The sequence below is a fragment of the Diadema setosum genome, chromosome 11, assembly GCF_964275005.1.
Source record: "Diadema setosum chromosome 11, eeDiaSeto1, whole genome shotgun sequence".
NCBI classification, from domain to species: Eukaryota; Metazoa; Echinodermata; class Echinoidea; order Diadematoida; family Diadematidae; genus Diadema; species Diadema setosum.
The window spans coordinates 36721628-36748188 of NC_092695.1; the positions used below are offsets into that span (position 1 = coordinate 36721628).

Sequence of the window (26561 nt, forward strand, 5' to 3'; positions counted from 1 at the left end):
CAGTTCCAAGCGCAGCCGGGCATTGCATTTTGTTCTATATATTCATTCTAGTGGCGATATAAAGTACTCTCTCGTATTTCTTCTCCTTTCTTCCACTTCAATCTATTCATTACAGTTTGCATTGTAAGAAAGGAACGGCAAGCCTAACAAACAGGCCTTTAGAATCAATTCCTCATGATAAAATGCGCACGTTCAAATCGGGGTTTTGTTGAAAAGCAATGAGCACACGACGCCTCAAATGAACTGGCGCAGTGTGGCTTTTTCACTATGTGCTGTATATGTCAATCAGCTTGGGATTTCATTCGTTGTTCAACTCATGCAGTACGAAGACGCCACGCCCACCGAAGCCAAACCACAATGCGATTGGTTCGTCGGTCTACAGCAACACGAGACCTGCACATACAACTTGCGGCCGTCTGCATTGCCAGCAGACGACTGAATTCTTTGGAAGTATACACACGGATCGTAAACGCCGATATGCACGCACTAGTGGATGTGCTCCGCAACCATATCTGTTTCTAACGGAATCCTATGGACATTTATCGTGGATATCTTGTACTAGTGGTATTTTACTGCATTTACTCGGAATGATTATTGGGGATATCGTCCATCTAGACAGTTACTCAACAAATACGCTGTAAGTAATATGTTGGAGAATGTGTTTAATGGACTAGAGGTGTTCTAGGTCGGACATATTTGGATATCAAACATTCTTTGTACGTCTACGGCAACAGTCTTGTATGGCGAGAGAGCGGCCTTCGCACCGGTGCCCCATTCGGCTGTTTTGAATGAGTCGTGTGAGGGTTTTTCGTTTATTGCAGTAAAGCGCCGCTAGTGTTTCAGGGGTACATGATTCACTCTTTTTTTTTTCGGTATCGTTGGGATGTTGTGGGGTCGGTTTGTTTGTATTCTTTCGATAATTATTAGTTAGGACACACACAAACAATGTTGAACATTGATCAAAATCAATGTTCAACTCATCACGTCTTCACATCAAATTCCTGCCCTAACCTGAAGAAGGAAGGGTTTTGTTGGAATTGGTCTAACCACAGCACAGGCATGCACTTTTGAAAGCAGAGGATTAATTATTTGAGTGTCCAAGTAAAGAACACCCCCGTCAGATCTTAGGAATACTCTCAGTCGACCAGTTGTTAAAAAGCCTTTTCCTATCTTGAGTGTACAAAATGATGTTCAGTTCTAGCTTGTATCATATGTCATGACACATGTGGCATGTTGCTGTGCATGTAATGGAATAGTGTCCGTCTGTCTGTCTGACACGAGATGATTCATTCTTCTCCCATACCTATAGCGGTTCGTCCTTAGAAGATGCCCTATTCCTAGCTATTAAACGTGTACGGGCTCCTTGAATTGTGACTCCACAAAGAAAGATGCACTTGTCTTCTCACATTCTCCGCCCACCCTCGATACAAGGCTACGTTTGTCGTACAATAGCACCTTGTAGTCGGTGCATATATCTAGCTGCATTATCATTCAATGCATACACGTGTTTTGGATATGTTGCGATGTCTAATTGCATTATATTTCAAATTCCAAGGTCCACTCCGAGCTCTGTTTTACAGGTCTGCGCGCACATTTACACATCATAGCTAGTGTAAATATGAAGTGAAAATTTGGTTTATAGGCGTACGTTCTGATTTATGATTTAGAAACAAATTTTATATTTTGCCATGTAGGCCTCCCAGATATTGCTAGGATTCTCATTATTGCATCTTGATATTGTGGTGGTATTGCTTTTTGTAATGATATGGGTATTCTATTCAGTATTCTATTCAGTGTTAATGATATGTGTGTGTTGCAGTGTGTTTTTTGTTTTGTTTTTTTATGGCGAAGAAAGAGTTTCAAACATTTTAGGCATTTGATGGTTGTCTAGAAAGCTCTCTATGTGTCAGGAAGAGTAAAAATATAAGCTAATCACTCAAAAATACAAAAAAAAAAAAAGATGTACTTATGTCATCCTCAATAGGCTATGACAAATAGGATAATCCCCGGCTGTTTGTTGTTGTTGACTTTGAGTTCCAAAGGTACTAGTTTGGTTCTGCAAGCAAGCTTCTTCTTTTTTTAATGAATGAATATCCTCTAGGCTCTATCTCTTTATAACAGTTAATATATTGTGGCCATTTATTTGGTTCATGAATATACTGGTCATAAAATTGGTAGTGCAGATTCCCATTTGTCAATATAATGTGGAGTGTGAAACAGATGGATTCATTGAATCTTATCATTTGTGAAGTTGATATAACATAAATTCCATGACAAAAAGGTCACAAGTAGGCCCTATGCACCTAAAGGAGACCTCCTGATGTTTTTTTTTTTGTTTTTGTTTTTTTTTTAGACTTTTGCATCTGAACCTGTACAAATTGATTATGTAAATACTGGATACAGAGTTTCAGAATTTATAATGATTGAGATGAGTAAAAATATTTACAAATTTCATAATAAATCACAATGAACAAGGATGGTGACATAGCTCCACATAAGAATGCATAATTGCCTAATAAAAGTAGAACAAAAGAAAGTATGCATAAATCCTACACAAGTAAACTGTTAAACAGTTGGTATGTATTGGAATGGAATGGCATTGCTGCACTTATGCACTAATATGTGAGCCTCTTATGTCATCATCGTTGTTCAGTGTGATATGTTTTTTATAGGTTTTGCGGAGTTTTGGTTTATCTGCTCAAGGACACAATACGATCAACAAATCTGTAAATTATGGCACTCTTCATTTACGTACTACATGATGTGAAATTATAAACCGTCTGGAATGTTCCTTTAAAAATGATAACTGTTGCATTCATGCAGCAACTAGGAAACCATTTGCTGTATTCAGAGAGTGAAATAGGACATTCAAGAGATGATTTTGTTTTTATTGTTTTACATTCCATGACATGTATATGAAACAGAGTACTTTCATATTTCCAGAATTTATCTATTTCTATCATGTCTTTACATAGATCATTGTGTCAGATGGCATATGCAGGTGGCGGGGGGGGGGGGGGGGTAGGCAAGGGGGAGAATGGGGTAAATGTGCTATGACAGAGGGGGAAAAGAGATGTATCTTGCACTCAAATGCTTAATAAACAGATCTGTTGTATATATGTCTACAAAGATGAAACAAAAGTGAAAGAAGTTAGATTGTGTCACTTAATTCTGTTATAAACCATTAAGATATGAAGTTCAGCCATTGCCTATTTTCTCCTGGTGCATGCGATGAAAAGTCCATTTCAGAATCTCTGTTCAGAAAACACGTTTAATTTGGCTTCTCATTCCAAATATATCATAAGGAGTTAAAAGGAATACCTGACTGACTAGGTATTTTTATTACATCCGGTTACCTTTAACCTAAACTCAAGGTGGATTTCCTTTCATGGTATGTTTGCTCAAAACAAAAGGCTAGGTACCCGTGACGATCACAGTGCATAGCTTGTGCTGTCTGTCACACCTAGCTACGATAGTCAGAAACACAATGTTAATTGAATGGAGCAGATGAAGAAAGAGTCTCTTTGGTAACCATGTATCTAATGGGCAAATTATGTATCACTCACTAATGGAACAAAAGAGAACGTACAGTAGATGCCAACAACTTGGGCTTTGTCATATTCTGTCTAGAACATAAAAAGTTCTATGTTTGTTATGTTCTTGCAAGCAGAATGCTGCAGTGTTTTTCTGTGGTTAGAAACACAGTCAAGTATGACTTTCTTTGCCTGGTGAATCATCCCATCATGGTAATACATGTCGAGTCACAAGCTTGAGGTTTTCGTATGTGAACCTTGAATTGCTAACTCAATCATGATCATGATGTAATGATGTCATGAAAAATTGTGACAATGCAGGGCTCTTGTCAAGAAAGATCATGAAGCCATGTAAGTTATTTTGGTACATGCAGCAAGATTTTTTTTTTTTAATCGCTTGTTTTGTTAGTCAAGTATATAGGTGCAAATACATTCAGTTATTGTTGTAGTTTTCCTATTTTCGTATTTTCCTCAAAATTTGAGAAGAAGGTACTAGTATGTTCTTTCAACCTTAATCTATCTTTCTTAGCTGTGAAGAGTCATGGTATTGCAGTGCATGTCACATATAATCATGTATTTGTCATTTATAATAATTGTGGATTCATTTTAAAGTGTACTGATGTTAAAGAAATAAAGGTTTTGAAATCATCAGTGCAGGTCTTCTTTTCCATTTATCTCGCATACAGGACTGTCCAGAGACTGCCTCACCTGTGTTGAAGGAAAGATGATTGGCCACATCTTGCGCTGGATGCAGCAATTAAAAGAAACCGGCAAACACTGACCCACACCAGGAAGGAATATCTGGATATATTTGTTCATTGAGGACACTACTTGGACCATCAGGATGACGAGCTGCATGCTGCAAGGGAAGCGCTTCTTCTGCAGGGAGTGGGCTTTCCAAAAACTTGTTCATGGATTGGACAATCGGCAGGCATCCAGAACATGTGGAACATTGATAATGGGAGGGCCAGGCAGTGGGAAGACTGCTCTGTGTACAGAAATTGTCTGGCCTACAAGCACAGGAAAGCAGAGAAGTCTAAACAAGCGTATGCTGGCCTACCACTTCTGCCAGTCACGTAACCGGGAGACCCTGTCTGTTTCCAAGTTCATCCTAGGACTTGTGAATATGATCACGCGCTCGACTCTCATCCATGGCTATGAGGAAAAGCTGAGGGACCCCAGTGTCCAAGCCATCCTCGAGCCTGCAGCTTGTGAGCGCAATCCAGATGAGGCATTCAAGAATGGTGTTCTTGTTCCTCTATGCACACTGAATCCTCCATCACGCAATTGCTTCATTCTGGTTGATTCGCTGGATGAGTCATACCCTGTGCTTGAAGGTGATAGCCCATCTGGTAGTAGAACCATTGCAGAGCTTCTTGCAAATCATCACGAACTCTTTCCGCCTTGGCTGTGTCTCTTGTGTAGTGCACGACGACAGAGCAAAACAGTGACACGCATGTTCACAGGTTTTCGCAAGCTGAGTCTGGATGATCTCCGCAAATCTCATGTCGTCCGAGATGTGCAGCAGTACATCCTTAGGAGGCTGGACCACGAAGAGGCAATTCGTATTCAACTGAGCAGAGACACTGCAGAAATGCTAAACCAACTTCACATAAAGAGCAATGGTTGCATCATGTATCTGGAGAAGGTTCTGGATGGTGTAGCTGATGGCTTCATCTCTCTGCAGGACATCACAGAAATTCCAGGAACTCTGAATGGACTGTACTTGTGGTTATGCCAAAGACTCTTCTTGAGGAAGCAATTTGCAAAAGTTCGGCCTGTTTTGAGTGTTATGCTTGCTGCCCAGTGCCCACTGACTGAAAGTGAACTGTATGCATGTGCAAAGACACGCAATTTTGCACTTACACGTGAGGAATTCCAGGACAGACTGAAAATGATGTGCAAGATTTTGGTTAGGAGTAGGGACAACAAGATCATGCTGTTTCATCACAGTTTTGCAGAGTGGTTACTGGATGTCAAGTACTGTACCCAGAAATACATGTGTAGCCTTCAAGAAGGTCACACGATGCTTGCGTTGAGATACACATGCAGTGCTCCTGATCTGACCCCCTCACAAGTGCAAGATTTTGCCAGGAATCTTCTCCAAGCTGGTCTTTCACCGCCCCTGGACTGCAGTCATCTTGCCCTTTGGCTTATTTGGGCTGGGACTCCTCTTTATGACTGCCTGGCCTCACAAGCTCCCAAGGACCAGCAAGTCACACAGCTACTGGTTAGTGCTGGAGCCAGAGTTGTTGACATAGACAGGAATTCACTGATTCTGCAAGATGCCTTGGAGAAGCAGGAGTCCTTGCATTCCCTGATTAACAGTGGTGCCTCCATCAATCAAGTTGATAGCAATGGCCGCTCTCTCCTTGCCAATGCTGCCTACAGTGGTAACTTGGAAAGTGTCCAGTCCTTGCTTATCTATGGTGCTGATGTCAGTGTGACCGATCGCACAGGCCAGACAGCCCTTGGCTTAGCAGCACGACATGGACATGTTGAAGTAGTTGCACTTCTGTTAAGTCATGATGCGGAAGTGGACCATGTGGATCATGATGGATGGACACCACTTCGGTCAGCTGCATGGGCAGGACACACAGATGTTGTCACAACACTTCTCAACAAAGGTGCAATAGTGGATTGTAGTGATCACAATGAGAAGAGGACTGCATTACGAGCAGCTGCATGGGGTGGCCATGCAGACATTGTTCACACTCTGATAGAGCATGGTGCAAATGTGAATCAGGCTGACCACGAGGGAAGAACAGCTCTCATTGCTGCTGCCTACATGGGGCATAGTGAAATCGTTGAGTATCTTGTGACCAGTGGGGCAGAAATCAACCATGAAGACTTTGATGGCCGCACAGCCCTATCTGTTGCTGCTATGTCAATTGCTGTGAATCAGGGACACACGGATGTTGTTACCCTTTTGATAGAGAAGGGTGCTGCTGTGGATCACAGGGATCATGAAGGGATGTCACCACTCCTGGTAGCTGCCTATGAAGGTCATCAGACTGTTGTTGAGCTGTTGCTAGAAGGTGGAGCAGATGTTGACCACACAGACAACAATAACAGAACTGCATTGATTGTTGCTGCATCAATGGGCCATCCCACTATTGTGAGAACATTACTGTACTGGGGAGCTGCTGTAGATACAATAGATGGGGAAGGCAGAACAGTTCTGTCTATCGCAGCATCACAGGGCAATTGTGATATTGTCCGCATGTTGCTGGAAAGAGGCTTGGATGAGATGCACAAAGATAACCATGGCTGGACACCCCTACACATGTGTGCCTATGAAGGTCATCAAGATGTCTGCTTAGCAATTCTTGAGCAAGGACCCCATGTCACAGTTGACATTGCAGATCGTGATGGGCGGACACCCATGATTCTAGCTGCTCAAGAAGGCCACATGGATTGTGTAAAGATTCTCCTTGTACATGGTGCAAGTGTAACACATTGTTCTCATGATGGTCGAACAGCCATGAGAGCAGCTGCATCAGAGGGCCACCAGGATCTTGTGCTCCTTCTCTTGCAACAAGGTGCTGAGATCAACTACAGAGATGCAGAGGGCAGGTCCAGCCTGTACATGCTGGCCTTGGAGAATAAACTTTCCATGGCACAATTTTTCCTGGAGAATGGGGCTGATACTGAGTTAGCTGATACTGAAGGCAGAACAGCTCTACATGTGGCTTCATGGCAGGGTCATTCAGAGATGGTCAGCCTCATCCTAGATCACAATGCAAATCCAAATGCTGTAGACAAGGAGCGTAGGTCTGTACTACAATCAGCTGCTTGGCAGGGCCATGTATCTGTTGCCCAGGTGCTGCTACAGAAAGGGGCCGATATCAATCACACATGCAACCAAGGAGCTTCTGCTCTTTGCATAGCTGCCCAGGAGGGTCATGTAGACATTGTTAAGGCTCTTCTGCACTTTGGAGCAAATCCTAATCATGCAGATGAACATGGACGAACTCCCATGAAAGTTGCCTTGAAGGGTGGGCATGATGAAGTAAGCAAACTCTTGGAAGAATATGGAGTCCATAATCCACTCTCACCACCTTCAAGCAGAGCATCTTCAAAGAGAAGTGGAAGTTCATTGTCCTCGAGTAACAGTGACAATAAGCCATCAATGCTGACTAATGGTGCCTTACTTCAAGGTAGTTCTCCTTCAAATTCTCCAGATTCCACGTATGACAAAAGGAAGTCATGCAATTCAAACCCTTCAACCAAGTCATCATCAAATCTTACTAACTCCACCAACAACTCATGCCTACATCTAAGTGCACTACGAGAGCAGAGCAAAATGACATCTTTCACAGAGCAGCTCCAGCAGCATATGGTCTCACACAAACGGGCGCCATCACCAAGAACATGCCCTCCTGATGCAAATGTTGGTAGGAATGGTACCCCCACCAAAATCACACCTACCAGCTCATTTCAAACGATACCAGAAAATATCACAACAGCTCACAGCTCTGAACAGCTCCAAGGGACTCCCAGGCAAAGTGCAAGAAGACACCAGTCTAACCCACCTGGTGCATCAAGAAGATCAACATCACCAGCACACATGTCTTCGAGGTCATCCTCTCCCTCTGTCCATCAACCAAGGGCTGATCAGTTATCAGCAACTCCAAGTGAAGCATCGCCACTTCCATCCCCGAGGCACTCTCCCAGGAGACAGAGTTCCTCCAGTGCCCCCAGCTCACCAACTAATTCAAATGAGCCCAAGCCACCCCCAACCCCTCAACGTGTTCGAAAATCATCAAATCCCCTACCAAATGGATCTGTGCAGCATGTGGTGGTACACAATGTCCAGTCTGCATCACCATCTCCAACAAGGCGTCCTGTGCCAAGGACAAATAGCCAACAGCTGTCTCCTAAGATTGGAAATGGATATGTCCAGGACCAGCAAAATGTGCCGTCTCCATGGCACAAACATCAGACCCACATGCACCTCATTCAGCAACACCAGGAGCTTTCCCAGCAGTCTCTCCATAGAGCAAGCTCTTTGGGAAGCCTGAACAGCCAAGACCTGAATACCTCTGTCCACAACACCAGTGGCTCTCCAGCTCACTATATCCCAGTGGACCACTCTCCTCGCATGTCCCGCAAGCAGCTGAATGGGAATGCAAAGAGTGGTTCTTCCTGTCAACTCTGTGGCCAGACACAGCCATCGCCAACACATGCCACAAAGCATTCCTTCCAGCAGTCCATGATCATGCAGCAGAATGCCATGAAACCGTCACCTGTTCACCACCGTTCCAGTTCTCAGCCTGTCAGCATGACTCCTGACCAGATGCAGGCATTTGCTCGCAAAGCATCACTACCTGGCTCCTTCAACCAGATCAACATCCAGCGCCTGATGGGAGCGCAGAATGGACGTATGCCAGGTTCCCCCGAGCCACGCACCAAGCGCAATGGAATATGTACCAACCCAAAGTATCAGCGTAAGGCCAACCATGTCCATGGAAATACTGGATTACACAGCAGCCAGGGGATGCTCAACCAGCCTGAGATTATTACCAATGGAAATGGATTATCACACCTGGAGATGAAGCAAGCAGTCAAAGTTGGCTTTGAGGGTTCATCCAGAAATGGCTACAAGAAGGAGACACCATTGTAACGGTGAGTTCACATTATGCAGACAATTCAGTTAAATGCCAAAACATCAGATTTGTTCTTGACTCTTCACATTATCATGTGTTTAAACTGCAGTGGTGTGCCATGTTCACATTGCATTCAAGAGTATTAAGTGAACAAAGCTGTAAAAGTTTTATCAAAATTAGACCTGAAAAACAAAAAGTTTGTTTCTAAAGATACATATAGAGAATGAATGAGGTGAAGAAAAGAATGTAAAAGCTAACTAATTAAAATGCCAAAATGTCATGTTTCTACTCTGACACCATTAAAAACCTTTGCATTTAAGTACAAATATTTCATGATTCACATGCTAAAATACTGTACTTGTTACTTTCTAAGATGAAAGACAAGTTTCTAAAATGACCTGAACATTAAAGGACAAGTTGACCTTCATTAACATAAGGATTGAGAGAATGTAGCAATATTAGTAGAACACATCATTGAAAGTTTGAGGAAAATCGGACAATCCGTTCAAAAGTTATGAATTTTGAAGTTTTTGTGCAGTCACCGCTGGACGAGAAGACTACTGCAGTGTATGATGTCACATGCGTACAACAATATAAGGAAAATGTAAAGAGAATTTCACAAAATTTCATCTTTTGAAAAAAGTACACATTCCCTTGACTCGTTACTGACATGTATATATATATGTTATGAGTAATATTATTCCCATTGTCTTTAGAAAGAGTCAAGTCAAGTGCTCTTTTATTATGTGAAAAAAAGTGAAAATATGTTGAATTTTCTTTACATTTTCTTTATACTGTTGTACTCATATGACATCACAAGCCTTAGTAGTCTCCTCATCCAGCAATTCCAACACAAAAATTTTATAAATTCATAACTTTTGCATCGATTGTCCAATTATCCTCAAAGCTGCATTCTCTCAATCCTTATGTTTATGAAGGTGAACTTGTCCTTTAAGTAACATGTCTTCACATGGCTGTGGCAGAAGAAGAGAAAGAATGTAGAGTTTCTTGCATGACTGTGAAGAATTATGTATGACACTGATCTTTTGACTTATTGGCATACAATCCTAGGGAAAATCCCCAAATGATTTTAGATGTAAAAAATGCCATGATTCTTCAAAGTGTTTGACTGCATTTGTTGATGGTTTAATTTGAGGTATTTTATGAAATATATACATGGAATGCATCTTTTAACTAGGCCTGTTCCATTGAAGGCCATTTTAAATCAGTAGAATGCATTCTGCTTCCCTACACAAGTTTTGCAAACATATTTGTAGCAACGTGAACTTGATGTATAATACAAATTTTAGGCATAGGCCCTATGTACACTGTACATGAGGAAATTCTGCAAGTGTTCAGGTAAGTTTCAATAAAGATATGGACTGACTTGTACTTTGTTTTGTTTTGTTTTTCTTTTCTAAATGAAAAGAAAATTCTTGTTGTTCATACTCGCATCAAATCTAGCACTTTTTGTTGTTTATGTTATCTCCAGTTTGTTTTTGGTAACTCAGTGTAAAGCTAAGCTGTTCCCACAACTAAATATATCGCTCATAGCAAAAAAAAAAAAAGAAAGAAAAGAAAAAAGAATAACCAGTTTTCCCTCGATAGCTACCAACTCTTCTGGGTGTGTAAGTGATATGTGGGTGATGAACTGTGATCTTGTGAAGTGGAATAGCATTACTCGGTTTGGGATATGTGGATACCACCTGCCCCAGTGTCCTCATCACCTATTATACACTCTGGTATAGGGTGTGGTGTGCCCTCTGCCGCAGCCAATCACGGTTGACATGGCTGACACAAAGTGGAAACTGGAGAATTGTAACAACAGATTGTATACAGGAAAGTGCCAAACTAAATCAGGACACTTGAGGTGGCTGCACTGCTGTGCCCAACAGACAGACAGAAATATCTATGCTGTTGTTGTTTTCCTTTTTTTTTGCACAGAAACTGAATATTTTCTCCATTTCCTGCCTGTTAGCAGATATCATTTGGGTAGTATCATATTCTCCAGTAGCTCCGTGCCCATTCCCACGCAACTGAAGAGGTTGTACTCTTGACCCTTGTAGCATCTGTGACATAGTATGGAATAGCATCTGCAGGCTATACCCTTTGTACCAGAAAATGAACTGATGGTATTCATACCTCTCTTTGACTTTTACACATTTATCTTTTGCTGATGGAAGACCTACTGTCATTGCACTGAAGAATGATAATTCCAAGATTAATATCTCAAAGAAAGAATCCTATTTGTAAGTGAGCTCCACTACAAATAGTTTTGCCATTATATTACATCTAAAATGCACACAATAGCATACCAGAATCTTTGTTGATTTTTCACCTGGAAGCAACTGATTTTGTATACCTGGTATGTCTTTCAAGGTTTGTTACACTGCCTTTATACTGAGAAGATGAATTTTGTTGAATAAGTATTGTCTGGGAGAGAACATACTACGTATATGTCAGATTTATGTCTAAAAAAATCCAAGATCCTCTTGCATATAAAGGAATGCAGTTTAAAATTCGTCTGTTGAGAATGAGATGGACATTAATTTGTCTCGAACACTGTGGGTGTAATGGCAACTGAATGCCCTTATCATTCTCAACTGATGAATTCATGTTTCACATCTACAGAAAGATATAATTTCGTGAATGTGATAGACACTGCCCCCCCCCCCCATTAAAAAAAAAGTAAATTGTTAAATGCCTTCAGGAATCTTTAAAATTTCTGACACGTTATGCATTGGAGTCTTCCAGACAGGAATGAACATGATGACTGCTGGGTTCTGAATTCTATGGCAGAGAAGGTGTGAATGATTTAATGACTGGACAAGACTGATTCTGGTGTAACAAATAGCTTTATTTTTATTTTTTATTGTGCCCTCTTCCTGACAAACAAACAATTTACATTATAAAGGAATCATGAACTGCTCTTCAACATAAAATATACAGCGTGAAGTTTAAATCAAGACATTCATTGTATTAACTCATAAACAACCAGCACCTGTCTACATAATGTTACATGCCAGAAATGTATTGAAAGCAGTTTTTGCATCAATTTTGTGCATGGTCCGATGAACATTTGATGAATGGGAAGCTGGAGATTTCTGTTGATTGTAAATGTGTACACAATTCTTTTTCATGATTCTCCTAGATCCTTCAGGGGATCTGCAAAAATTCTATGATTTTCATACAGGCAACAACAACAAGAACAAAGAAATGATTGTGTTAAAAGGGTTTGTGTATCATACAGTGTCATATGCTAGTCCTCAAATATACACGTGTTCACTATTTTTTGTTAAATAGCGAAATTCTGCTAACCTCTGGTAGAAGTATTATTGTTGTGTTTTTTGTGGTATAGTGCATTATTGCTGTATGAGCACCTTAAAGAGAATCTTTGTGATAGTGTCCCTTTTGAGAGTAGTTGGAATAAACATTAGAATGCATAGAATTCCAGTTATGTTTAGATGTTAAAAAAAAATGGGGGTGGGAATTGATACAGATGTGCCTGAGCTATGCATATATCTATAACCATGCACTTGTAAGATTTAGGAATATTTTGTTTTGAATTTCATTCAGCAAAGTGATTCTAGCTAAGTAGGCCTATCCCTTTAAAGTGATATTGCTGTCCTCAACTAACCCTTTGGACATACATGTACATGCATACAGCACCACCAACTCACTCCCACAGATGGAATTTCGAGCATGCCCAGTGCTTCCCAGCTTTCCATCAGTCTGGAATATAATTTGATCTAACACTGCATGGTTGGTAGTCTCAATTCTAGTCGCTATCACTATCAGACTTGGCAGAAAGGATCTGCCCCACTATTTCAGAGTAATCATTTTGAGATGACATTTGTATCATATCTAAATATGTGCCTATTGACCGATTCGGGTTCGTTGAGGGCAGCAGACATTTTATGGCACTGGGCGCAGCCATGAGCTCAAATTGCGGTGTCTCAGCCGACCCCCCCTGCTCTCCCCCACCCCACGGGCAACATGTTTATCGCGCACTTGTAACAAAGGTTCGCGCACTAAGCAAGCATTCGTGCACTCAGTACGAGACGCCCATTGGCTAAAACAACCATGCATCAGTTTCTCATTAAGCGCGCGTGAGAGGGGTGGGGAGAGAGAAGGGGGGGTCGGCTGAGACACCGCAGTAATGGCGCTGCCCATGCCAAAAATACACATAGCGCGTCACAGAATCGGTCAATACCAGGGTTCGAATTTGGCGATGGTCCGCTGGCCATTGGCCACCCGAAATCACGTCGGACTGGCTAAAAATCGTAAAATTATGAAGTTACTGGTCCGTCTGGCTTGCCAAAATATTGCTTCAAAAATTGATTCTAAGTAGTCCGCCTGGCTAGTTAAAAAAAACAGTTAAGTGCGACCCCTGTTAAATAAAGCATAACTGTCAAAGCTTGTTTAAAGGGGATGGCTAGTAACTGATCAGTTGGAATCAGTGGGAATGCAGGGAGATGATTGTTCCAATCCTTGTGGGATTCATTTGAGAGTACATTATGTATCTATTGTTGTTTGAAAATTATTTGCTTCAGAATGGTCTCATATTTAAGTAATGTGCAGTTCATCGTTGACGGGCCGTTAACGATCGCCCCGTCACTGTACAGGCATGCTAACCTGGGAACATTGAACTGCACATTACTTGAATATGAGACCATTCTGAAGCAAATAATTTTCACACAACAATAGATATATGATGTACTCTTAAATGAATCCCACAAGAATTGGAACAATCATCCCCCAGCATTCCCACTGATTCCCACTGATCAGTTACTAGCCATCCCCTTTCTGAAAAGTTATGGAATATGTGAACTGACAATAAATTTTCTATGTAATATCGACGTTCAGGAAAGACTACATAATGTTATCTCACAGACAGGATAAATCTTTTCATTATCTACAGCTTGAAAGTGGCATAAAGATCATTTCCGTATATTCCTTGGAAGACAATTTGTTCTTTGTGTGTTTGTATTCTGTTAGTATTATGCATTTGTATGAGTGAATTTCAATCCACAACTGGATATTTTCAGACTACAGATGAAGGAATCGGTTACTTTGTGTTATAGAAATACTTTGGTATGAGATAGAAATAGATTAGCATATCAGCATGGAGGAGAGGCCATCTCCTCTCCTGTCATGCCTTTGCTCTGTCAGCATTGCCTTGCTTGCCCTATTTGAATCCCCCTATTGGTGATGTCTGCTTGAAAAGGGAAATCAACAAACTTTTCTAGTATATGGCAATAAATTCAAGGTTGTTTAGCTTTACCGTCAGCTCTGATATTTTTAAGTCACTAATTTTTGTCCCATTGGATTCCACACCAATATTCACAATATAGGAAGTCACACTGCATGTGTATTAATTCATTCCCTCACCATGTATTTTGTTTTGTATTGATACCATAGTGTAAAGTTGTTATGCAAAGAGCATTCATCCACCATTCGTGTTTTAGTTGTGTGTTGTTTTTATCTTCTTCTTTTTTTGGGGGGGGGGGGGAGGGTAAAGGTTATCTTTTACGCTTAAGTCAAAATTGTACTGTTTCTTTTCTTTTATGTTCAACTACTCCTGACGTGCTTCCTAAAGTTGGTTGGAGATGCCCAAGGGTCATAGTGATTTTGATTGCTTTTTTCCAACCCGGCTCCTTAGGGAAGCTCAACAAGGAAAGCCGGACACTTCGTTTTCTTGTGTTTTGTTTGTTTATTCTGTTTCTCTGTTATCACTTGTATTGTTTTGCAAATGCCAAATAAAAAAAAAATAATAATAATAGTGAATGGTCGAGCACAGGTTGTTCTCTTTTCCTGCCTTTTATTTCAAACTCTTCAAATGAGGCAACAGACAGATTATGGTCAGAGGGTCTGAAAACAGACATTATTATCATAAATACCAAATACAAAAGTGAAGCCCACTGTGACTGCAGTGATCTCGGTCCACCATACATTGTACATGAATGTAGCTCCAGTTTGATATGAATGAGTTATAATAAGAAGCATTTGAAGTTGTGGAGGTGCAGTTGATAGAGTGAGTATGTTATAAGAGCCAAACTACTCGGGATATTTGTACAACCGTCTTTCATTCACTAGTTCACTGTTTACCCAGTCCCTATTTTCCCTGCAAATTTGATTTCAGCCACCCCTAGGGTCCGCAGACACGGTAATGGAAAAATTGATCCAAATTACCCCCTCCCCTCTGCCATTAGACCCGTTTGGCCATCTGCAAGTTCTAGGTAGCCTTTCACACCCTTTAAGTATAGTACATGCATGTGGAAGGAATGGGATGCTCTGCACAAATTATCATTTACGGCTGGTTGTAAATGAATTCTTCCGATTTCATGAAGATTATGGTGAGAATAAAGTCTATTAACACCTTCTAGTAGTAATTCTGAGTACAATGTGCTCCCTGAAAAAAAAGGAAAAAGTTTAGAAATTTAATGTTAGTTTTACCGTGCACATATAGGTGAACATGTTTAGTCACATTTAGTCTGTAATGGTGCAAGTAGCATATATGAGTATTGAATTGAAATGTTTGAGCTTCAGTACATATTGACATTAAAATTCCAGCATCTAAATAATGCATCCCTGAAAGATTTCACTATACCAAGGAATTAGCCAACTATATTTAGTACAGCCCATTTCGAAACCACTTACCTGGTATGTTATTTTGGGTTTTATATTTCCCGTGTCTGGATGACTTGCAAAGATTACAACATTAATTGGGGAAACATTTACAGACAGGATTTAAATGTACTGGTGCACAGACTATGAGTCGACAAAACATGTATAGCTAAACTGCACCTGATTTATGAAACCAAATCAGAGCCTTTTCTTTGCCACAAGCCAGCAGACAAAAGAAAATATTAATTCTCCATTTCCTTTAATCTCCTACGAGGGGGCCCACGATCAATCGATAGCCAACCACGATTTAATGAAATTCCCCCTCCCCATTACGAGCCTTAGCAGTGCGATCAACACCGCCACTCACAGTGCATGGAATGGCGGGTCCTTGCCCGGCATACTAATTAGGGACTGAGCACTGTTTGATACGTGTGCTAGATATGCAAGACAATGTGCCCATACTAGTGTGACAGTGAATGTATGGGAGGCCAGATATTACATAAGGCATGGGCTGTTGTGTATATTGTGCACAATATGTCGGTTATATCCATGGCAACAAGAGATTGTGCGGTAGGGATGGGGTAATTATAGATTTCTGATCCTATTTTTGATATGTGTTGTCCTTGGTTAAACTTTACTGGTTAAAATCCAGCATATGATTTTGATAGGAACCTTAAAAGAAAGTCTTATTGTAAGAAAAAAAATGCATGGTTTAAAGGAGTACGTGGGAGAATGAAATGTGTCATACAATGCAATATAAATAAACATTGCATGTTTATAGTTCATGGTTTTGTGAACAGTAAATCCCTATTGAAACAAGTGATGATACAATATAAGTGTTTGTAGTGTATGCTGGTCTCAACATGTGAAAGCATCACAGAAATCCTAATCACTCAACTTTCTGGGATTCAAGATATGTTCTGAAACCATTAGACTATGGAGCTACAAACGATAGCTCCATGATTAGACATATTGCTGACATTAAGTTGCAATGACTACCACTCAAAGAAGATGAAACATATGGTTAGGAAAATATGTGTTTTTTGTTACATTCTTATATTGATACCACATTATACTCATGAACACTTCTTGAACTACAAGTTTACTGTATATCACTCAGTGATTGTAGAAACATTTCAAATCATACATAATTGTCTTTTTTTTTTTCTAATGAAACATACCAAGATGATAATAGTGGAAGGAATGAAATTATAAAACCCACCCTATCAAACACCAATGGAGGTGTTGCTCCAGGTTTTTATGTGTGCCTTATCTGATGGATCCTGTCCAAATTATAGAAAGATTTATAGAATCTTCTTATACATTACTGCCATGTAGATACATTAAAAATCACTAGATTTCAAATCAGGTCTTTTAGGCAAAAAATATCCCTTCCCTCCATGATTTTTCACCCATAGAGTCAAAGCTTATGCACATCCTTCAAAAATTACTCCTCCAACCACGATGCAGTAAATAGGCCTTGATTCTGTTTGTTGCAAAATCATGACGGATATTCATATTCATCTGTCAAGCATATCGTCGGTTGAGAATGATAAGGGCGTTAAGTTGCCACTAAACCCATAGTGTTCAGGACCACTTAACGCCCTTCTCATTCTCAACAGACGATATGTAGCTTATAAATGAAATTTGTACCCTGCATCAGTAGTGCATTCATTGCACTGTTGATTTTCTGTTTTTGTTGTTTGTGTGAATGGAAGTCCCAACTTCATAGCAAACAGTTTTGGCCTGTGGTGAATTTTGGCTTTTATTGAATGTTCTACTTGTTCATACATTCATGCCTCCTTTTTTCATTCATATTTGACCTCTTCCCTCTTTAACCTGCAGATCTGATGGTATTTAGTTCTAACACTACTTACCCAGCAAAAATTACATTTAATCAACAATTTCCCGATTTATGAGACTTTGTTTGATTTGGCCTCTTGATTTAAAGGAGAGCAAACATTTCATTTTGTTTGCTCATGTGATCACATGACCTAGCCTGGTACAATCATAGTGGAGAGAATTATTTGCCAAGGTAATCGAAACGTTTGTAATGTTCAACGTTATCTTTCAAAAGTAACCTGTACTTTGCTGGGGAATGCAACGCCTCTGTGTGACGTCATGATAGATGGAAGAAAATAATGCCACCAAACTGTGTGGTTTGTTCAATTAAAATAATGATTTCTAGTCTCGTAACTCGGTTACATTATGACTTATTAAAAACAATGGGGAAAAAACTGCTCTATGCATTCAAAGCATATTCTGTGCAGAAAACTTGCTTTTGAGTATCCCCTGCCTACAATGTAGTGTAATGTTGACTCATACATCTTTGCTTTATAGTCACTTGGGCAGCCATGCTCCCACTTTATAAAGCTGTTGAGTGAGAAACTATAGGCTTATGATTTTTACATGACGGCTGTGTACTGGTAATTACATGTATTGTACATGTACGTGTTTGTTCTGTAAGGCCAAAAAAAAAAAATTGTTGCATTGGCGTAACCCGCCCGACCCTAAAAATTCCGCCGACCCCATGTTTTTTTATTATTTTTTTTGCTATCGATATCAAATATCTTGTTGATTGCGATCGCGATCGCACAAACCCGGAAGTGGAAACGGCTCTGGGGATATCGGATGTACGAGGGAGAGATCTAGCGCCTCGCATAAGCCTTCCTTGATCAGTACGTCATCTGTTTCCAACACGGACACGTACTCATTGAGTATTCAGTGTATACGTAGCATTCAGACTGCGATGTATTGTGCACAGTTTTACCATAGGTTTCTTGTGTGGAGAACTTACACGACTCTGTATATGTGGGACTGTAATAGAGATCGCCGTGTGCGATGAAAAGATCGTACATATGGGTCAATTTGCATCTATCTTATCTAAGTCAAAATAGTAAAATATGAAGTGAAAACATTCAGGATAGGGATTTCAACATCTTTAAATTCTGTGAAGGGGTATAATTCCAGTAATATCGGCCTCATAAATGATTTGTAGAATAAATGAACACAGCACATTCGGTGCAGCAGTTGTAACTGTTTACTGAGATGATCACGAGTTTTACACGTAAAATGCAGGTAGCAAAAAAAAAAAAAAAAAAAAAAATCCGCCCGACCGACCCTATTTGAAAATCTCATGTTACGCCAATGCAACAATTTTTTTTTTTTTGCCTAAGAATGTAGGCAGATGAATAATAATGGATTCATATTCCAGTACTGCCTTTTTTTTTCATTTTATGTGGAATGCTCTCCAAAGTCAGATCACACCCACACAGATGTTTAAAATGTTATTCTGTGAGTCATTGAACAAATGTTGATGTGGGAGAATCCTATTGACTGCTTTCCTGAGAAATACACTCATTATTTGCAGCAAGAACCAAATGCTTATTGCTTTAATGGGACTTAACTGCACTTTTTGCACGGGCATCTTTCCACTAATAGGTGCTACGTAGAGAGCAACGCATATCATGCAAGTACAGTACTTTTGATGACAACATTGCATGACAGTAAAATGGATACGCATCAGTTGACAGTTCAAGTGAACATTCGTTTGTCAGTTGAAGATGTCTGCCGTTACTATCTATTGGATGAAGGAAAGAGGTTGGTCATCCTAAATTTGCTCATAGTGAGTGACTCCTCGGTAAACAACAGTCCCCTCTTGCCCCCTTACTCCAACACTCTCTGCCAGCCTATTGTGCACCCCTACCCCTTTCTTCCACATCCGTCCTCAAACATTTATTTGTATATTTTACTCAGTGTGTCACAGTCCATCATGTGCAGTAGGAGTAATGTGCCATCAGATTGTGTGTATTTAGAAAATCTGCAGCACTTGCAGTTGGACTGTAGGGCGCATCAGTCACTGATGCAGCTACCAAATGACTACCTGTACCAAAAACGTACGTCCACGCAAGTAGTGACTGCAACATGCCTTTTAGACTGTATCACTCATGGGGTGGCTGATAAATGACTTGTCTACTCAAATAATGAACATGTTTACTCATGATTACTGCAGACATGGCATGCATTGTGTTCTTCAAGGGTTGGAGTCCCACTCGATTCTATTGTTAGTCTGTGGTCTGTGTGGCTATAGGTGTACAAAGAACCGTCTTCCAAGGCTTTCATATGGGAAGGTAATGAAGAATCTCCCCATTGTCCTAACACCTTGAGGGGGAAAAAAGAGAGAGAATAAAAAAAAAAAAGCTGAAAGAAGCAAAGTTGAAAAGTTTATCTGTTTATCTGAAATGTCATAAGGTCTTGGTAAAGTACCATTGTGCACTATGGTGTACAGTTGTAGGCCTACATTCAGCATGCAAGATTCTTGAACCATGGAATGTTCCATTCCTGCAGAGTTTACAAATTTTCAGGGCAGTAAGAATGCTGTTTTTGTGTAGTATGTTCATAGTCTACACATGTCCTTCTGCCCACCTTCCATTTATCCACTGTGCTGTCATATAGTAGTTCTTTCACTTCCCTTAGCAGCATCAAGTAATGAGGAATTCCCCATAGAAAGTCCAGTACCCACACAAAAAAGAAGATATGTTGAGATTTAACTAGTCAATTCTTTTTTCTCTTTTAGCTGACATCTTGTCATATAAAGGTACCTATGTACTCCATCCTGTTCAAGAATTTATATACTTGTGTACTCCTGAGGAGCACATACTTGTTGCAGTAACAGTTCAACTTTAAAAAAAAAAAAAAAAAAAGTGAACAAACTAAGGACTTGTAGGAATATGCACATGGCAAACATGTGTGTGAAAGAGTTACAAATCACCCCCAAACTGAACTGAAGAGTTTGTTGTTGTTGTTGGGGTTTTTTCGATGGTAACTTTCGTGCAACGTTGACACATGTGTACCAATGTGTACCTCCTGCCGGCCGAAGAGCTCGCATGCCATTTGTCCACCCACCCCTGCATTCATTTCTATTCTAGGCAGATGCCCGCCATATATGATGTTGATGTGCAGTGAGCTGATTAGCGGTAATTACAGGCCATTAGTGAGGTAACCAACAAGACTTGCTAATTGGATAGGGGAGCTGATACACTCAAGCTGCATACAGTATGGATGGTAGGGGCTCGTGGGAGGGCGTTTCACATTTCTCTGGTGTGGTAGAAGATGAATTATGCGAGGCATTTTATAGGGCAAAGCTTTTCCCTACACAGTATAGAGTTACGGTAGGCAAAATACTGTGAGGCACATCTGATTTACATACAGGTGTGTGTGTGTGTGTGGGTTGTGTTTTTTTTTTTTTTTTTGGGGGGGGTATTTTTTTTTCTTTTTGCATTACATGTCAAATGTATTGAAGAACATAAAAAAAATCCATCATTGTTTGGAGTCATAATATGACATAGTGCTTGCACAAGTGATATAAAAAAGTTAACAATTTCTGCTAGAAAAATGTAAGCATCATTGCAGAATTGGAAATTTAGTTACTGCTTGTAATGGAATGACTATGACAAAAGTGATCATATGAAAATAATAATAATAACTGAACTAAATTATGATGCATTTGTGTTATCCACAAAGAATTATATCTTATATTGGGTACCATGGGCAACTGAAGCAGATAATAACAATGGTCTAGATATTTTGTTTATGTTTTCTTTTTTTACCAAAACTGAGGACTCGTGTCATTACATCAATTATTCAGCAAGCATACGATGTTGTTCGTATTACAAGACTAAGCCTCAGCCATTACATGTAGATGTTCTACATGTTGCCTCCCAAGCTTGTAATGTTATCCTCTTTTTTTTGTGTGTGTGTGATATTTAGTAGTAGTGGCACATATATAATCCAATATGGCTCCAGGAGTCAATTTTGAGTGGTTGGAAGGAGGAGAGGAGTTTGAACGAGTCCTCTGTGGATTTCATCATTGCTAATAACACCCGAGTTTGTTAGCGATGTCTCCTCTCCCACAGTGTCTTCCAATACTTTGCTCTTTGCTGTACGAGGCTGGAAGGGAAATAGCTCATTAGACATATGAATATAAAATGTCATTCAGTTAATGAGGATGCAGATATTGTTACGTGGTACCCAGTGAAGCATAGTCACAATTAAATTCTTATTATCCTTATAACGTCAACTATAGATCTGTGTTAGGAATAAGAATCTCTAGTACACTGTAGCCATAATTAGGCGGATGCCGCAATAAAATTATGGTATCTTGGATTTGTAGGCCTATAAATGCTGCCTAGCAAAGAAAACAAGCTGTGCATGTAAAATTCACTCTGTTTGACATTTCAATTTTTCAGCACCAATATGTCTGTTTGGTTGAAGTGAATATGAGGGATAACTTCCATCATTTGTGTGTATAATGAGAAACTACAGCAGGTTTTGACATTAGTGGCGGCCCGGGGCTACTAAAAATTGATGTTCAGCCACCAAATTTTCAAAAAGCTTATCATTTGGTGGCCCAATCAGGTAACTGAAATTAAAAATGAACTGTTATGTTTTCCTCTATTTTTGGCTACTAAATTTCTGTTTTGGGGGCCACCAAAAATTTCAGATTTAAAGATTTTAGTGGCCTGAACAGGCCACCAGAGAAAAAAAAGTTAATGCTGACCCTCAAATTCATTCCACAATTTTCATGCACGTATTTGAAATGAATTAATATGGAATCAAGGAGGTGTAATGAACCCCTGTGCATTTTTTACAGCAGCAAACACATATCCATGAGAAGTGTGTGTGGCCAGCTATGGCTGCTGATTTCATTATATAAACATCCATGACACACTCGCAAAGTCACTGATATGTGCCAGACACAAGTTTCTTCCCCTTTTTTTTAGCTCAAAAACTTGGTATCCTGCCAAGAAGATTGTGGGAAGCGCCTTGCGTGATACACTTGGATTAGCATTCATTTAAAAACTAAATAATGCAGCCGCCATGGCAGCTTACAGTCTGTGCAATGGTGTGTGCCTCAGATTTGCACAGACACATCATGCAATGCCACTTTGCATTGAGTGCATGTTACAACTTTATAACCATTCATCTTTTTAATATGTATGTTTGTTGTGGTTGGAATTTCATCCTCTTTTTGTTTTGTTTTTGTCATGGTTGTCCCAACACTAGTGCTCTAGTATTGACACTGTATATCATTGTGCAGTTCACTGTAGTGTACTAATTGACCTTTGACATTGGATCTTAGGCCATGCTAGGAGTTTGTAGATTGTGGCTTATGGCCCCCACAATAGCTCGTTTTCAGTGTCACTGTCAATCAAGATGCAAACCTCATGCAGAGCTCTTCCACTTGACCCAGGAGGAGAGAGCATTTGCAGCTTTAAAAAGGGACACTCCTCTGGTTGCCATAGCAACTGCACAGTGCAGTCTGATACCCCCCACTTGCCCCCACATGTGGCCAGGTAAGGCAATCCCGACATCCAGGCATCCAGTAAGGACTTCCTGTCAGTATTTTCATCTCAGGTTTCTGAAAGAGAAAGAGTGGACATAGTGAAAACATGGAGCTACTAACTCTGTTAGTAGTTCCATGGTGAAAAGTAGGCCACTGTGGGGTTCAGGGATCAGTCGCCACATGTGTTGGCATAATTTCCTCTGTACATTCCAGGTACAATGTATCCCAGTCTGCAAAAAGTGGGCAAAAAAGGCCCTGACTGTTCCCTTGTCTGATTTGATGAGAATTGGCAGAATTGAAGCGGGATGGCCATATCAATGGAGTACAAAGTCCTTGTTAGGTCCAAAGGATGTACAGGACCTAGTACTACCATGAACTAATAGCACCACCTGAGGTATCGCTTAAGATGTACAAAGTTTTTATCCTGTGAACAATTCTTGGACAAGCGTATGTAATGAAGACTTTTGCAAACAGACACGTGGGTTGTGATACAAAGGATTAGAGATTTGGGTCTTGTTTGTGAAATGTCAAGGAGACGACAAAGTCAAACAAATAAGGCATAATGCCTTGTGGTAATGGACACAGATTTTAGCTAGTTTCTAAATCATAGACTTTGTTTAGTTAGACCAATATCGGAGCTTGATGTACAAAATGTATACTATACTGTAAAAGTGGATATTTTTGCGTGAGAAATTTTTCGCGATTGGTCGGGTTAGTTGAGTTTCACACGTTTTTAATTTCTACGGAATTAAGACACAAACTACTGGAACATATAGCAAGCAAAACATTTGCGTGCTTTTTTGCACTGGTTTTTGGTTGTGCAAAATGCGCGAAAATTTCAACACTATGAAAATTTCCACTTGTACAATGATTATGTAAATGCTGGATACAAATGCTTTCATCACCAAAATATGGGGGTTCTGCTCATATAGATTATTTGTATTGAAACTTCCAGTAATAGCAGCTACAATGAGAGCAAAGAAAAATTATGGTAGCTAATTGGCTTTTTGCAGTAGTTGTGAAGATCATAGGTTTACTTTCTTTCATGTCTGTGATTAACCACAACTTTATGTCACATTATGGCTTAAAGAAACCCAACCCCCTCCTTTTTTAGGCATTATCAGATTCATTCTACCTTCAGATATGTTCAAGATCATGCTGTGGTTGGAATAATGCATTTTAACTGAAAGGTAAAGAAATGCAATACCCCATGTCTGGAACTGAGACTACTGGAATGTTTACCTAAGAGCTGCAAATTCAAAGGCAATTATTGACCCTATCAAGCCCCTTTTTTCTGCTGTCCATTCTTAAAAACAGAATATATTTTTGAGGATAAAGAGTCACTGGGATGTCTTCAGTTAATTAGGTAGGAATCTCAATTACATACCAGAGCTTTAAAGGGATGGTATAGTGGCATTTAGTAAGCGTACTACAATATGTTCAGAAAAACAAGTGATGGTTGTTGTGTTGTTGTCATGGAAATACAAGGATCAGCACCTTTGTTGCTTAGATATTTCAGAGGTGTGAAAAGGAGTACCGTACTATTAGTATTAGTAACATGGCCATTCCAGTGGCATGTGGATATAACATTTATTCACATTCAACAACAATTTTTTTTTTTAATTCTATTTTGGGGATTATCAAGTGATAGTCCTTTGAGTATGTGCATGAACAGAAATTTGTGCAGTAAAGACATTTGTTATTGGTTTGCTGTGAATATTTAGCATTCCAATCGGTAGGCTTTATGAAATGTATTTCAGTCTGTCACTTTCACTTTCGATGGAATGGGGGAAGGTTTAGAGGTAAGTTAGGGAAGAGAAAGTTACCACACCCTTAGATGGGATTGTAAATCTTACTTCTTTAACCCTCAGTCTACTCTGAGATTCTACTGCTGCCATCTAGTATATTTGTCTGCAGAGGCCACTGGTAACGAGAGAGTTAATCTGTGCATTGTGCATTCAGAGGACCGACCCATTTGACGCCAGTCAAGCTTGAGATTCACACCCTCTTTGTGCATGAGTGTCATCCAAGGAGTTGAGGGCATAGAGGCGGATGAGTCATTGCTTCTTCTTATAGCACCATGCGAGACTCCTCCCATATGGAGGTAGGAGATAAAAGTGGTCTATTCCCTCTCTCTCTTCTTTCTTCCTTCCTTCTCTTTTCTCTTATCTTTCACTCTCTTCTTTTCATCTCATCTCATCTTGTTCCTTCTCATCTCTTCCCTTGTCATCTTTTCTTGCTTTTAGATCTCTGTTTTCGTTCTTCCGTAACCAATGCGTGTAGAAAGCGATGTCTTGATATCAGAGAATTTCAGTATGTTGGGTCTCATGCAGTTGATGCTGTAGCTGCACTTCTCTGGCTTCGTTCAGTTTTAGCTGGGAGGCAGGTGAACTAAACAACTAGAAATTGTCTATCATTCAAAGAATAAGCTTCAACGTATCTTTGTTGAATATGCAATTTTGAAAATTACATTGCCACTCATGGCAAGGTGAATTTTTAATCTGTGTGTACAAAATCAAGAGTGTTTCTCATGGTTGCTATTTTTTGAATTCTTGAAATTCTTGAAATGTAATGCCAGATTTTTTGATTGTTTTTTACTTATTGATGATTTGTTTCAATTTATCATTCTGAAGAAAAGTACAGTTAATATTGACCCTATTCACAAGTAGATGTAGCACTAATTAAGTCTTGCAAAGCACAATAACACACCAACCTGTTGACGGAGGTAACAGGTTGATTACATTCACATCAAAGCATTACCACTACCTTCAAGAGGTGTGCGCATGTTGTGTTAAAGTAGGAGAAAGATACACCCACCAACACCAGTCTAATTTGCTCTCACACTTTGAATAAGAAGGCATCAATGACAGTTGCACTTGTCAAGGTTTACCTGGCGTACCAGTGACCTGTAATCACTAGATATGCCTCATTAAGCCACTGAATGTCAATTCTTCATCAGCTGAGGCATGTCCACTGATTATTAACCTGTCCATCCATGGCATAGATATATGCAGCAGCTAGAGTGCGTGTGACCTTTAAGGTGGACTGACAACCCCCCCCCCCCCCCCCATCGCTACCCATGGATACAAGCAATTTTCAGGAGCCCCGTCATAATCTTGTATCCTTCTCAATTCCCCCTTTCTGGATGCTCTGTCATTCTCAAACGAGGATGGAGCTATTTTGAGCTCAGAAATGCCACAGCCATGTGTGGATCTGTGTAAAACAAACCAGTCGAGTTCATTTATTTTCCCCTCTGTACTGAATCAGCCTGTTTACCTGCTTCAATGTTAGAGATGTGAATATGCAGGCTGCTTTTTGTGGAAGAACTTGAAATAATGTAAATTACATCATAGTGTTGCATCACAAATGTATTTTTTTTTTTGTCTTTATTTGTTATAGATGGATTTCTGATTTGGTACTTCACTCAACAATGTTTCAAAGCATTCA

At 40.0% G+C, this 26561-nt stretch overlaps 1 protein-coding gene across 1 annotated transcript in view; it reads left to right on the forward strand.

The window, feature by feature from the left end:
- Window positions 1–471: 471 nt before the first annotated feature.
- Window positions 472–26561, forward strand: part of LOC140234675 (uncharacterized) — a 41761-nt gene continuing 15671 nt past the window's right edge. Inside the window, exons 1-2 of the mRNA XM_072314709.1 lie at window positions 472–637; window positions 4220–9161. Coding sequence (XP_072170810.1) covers window positions 4378–9159 — 4782 coding nt within the window. The 5' untranslated portion in view covers window positions 472–637; window positions 4220–4377 and the 3' untranslated portion in view covers window positions 9160–9161. The remainder of the gene's footprint in view (window positions 638–4219; window positions 9162–26561) is intronic.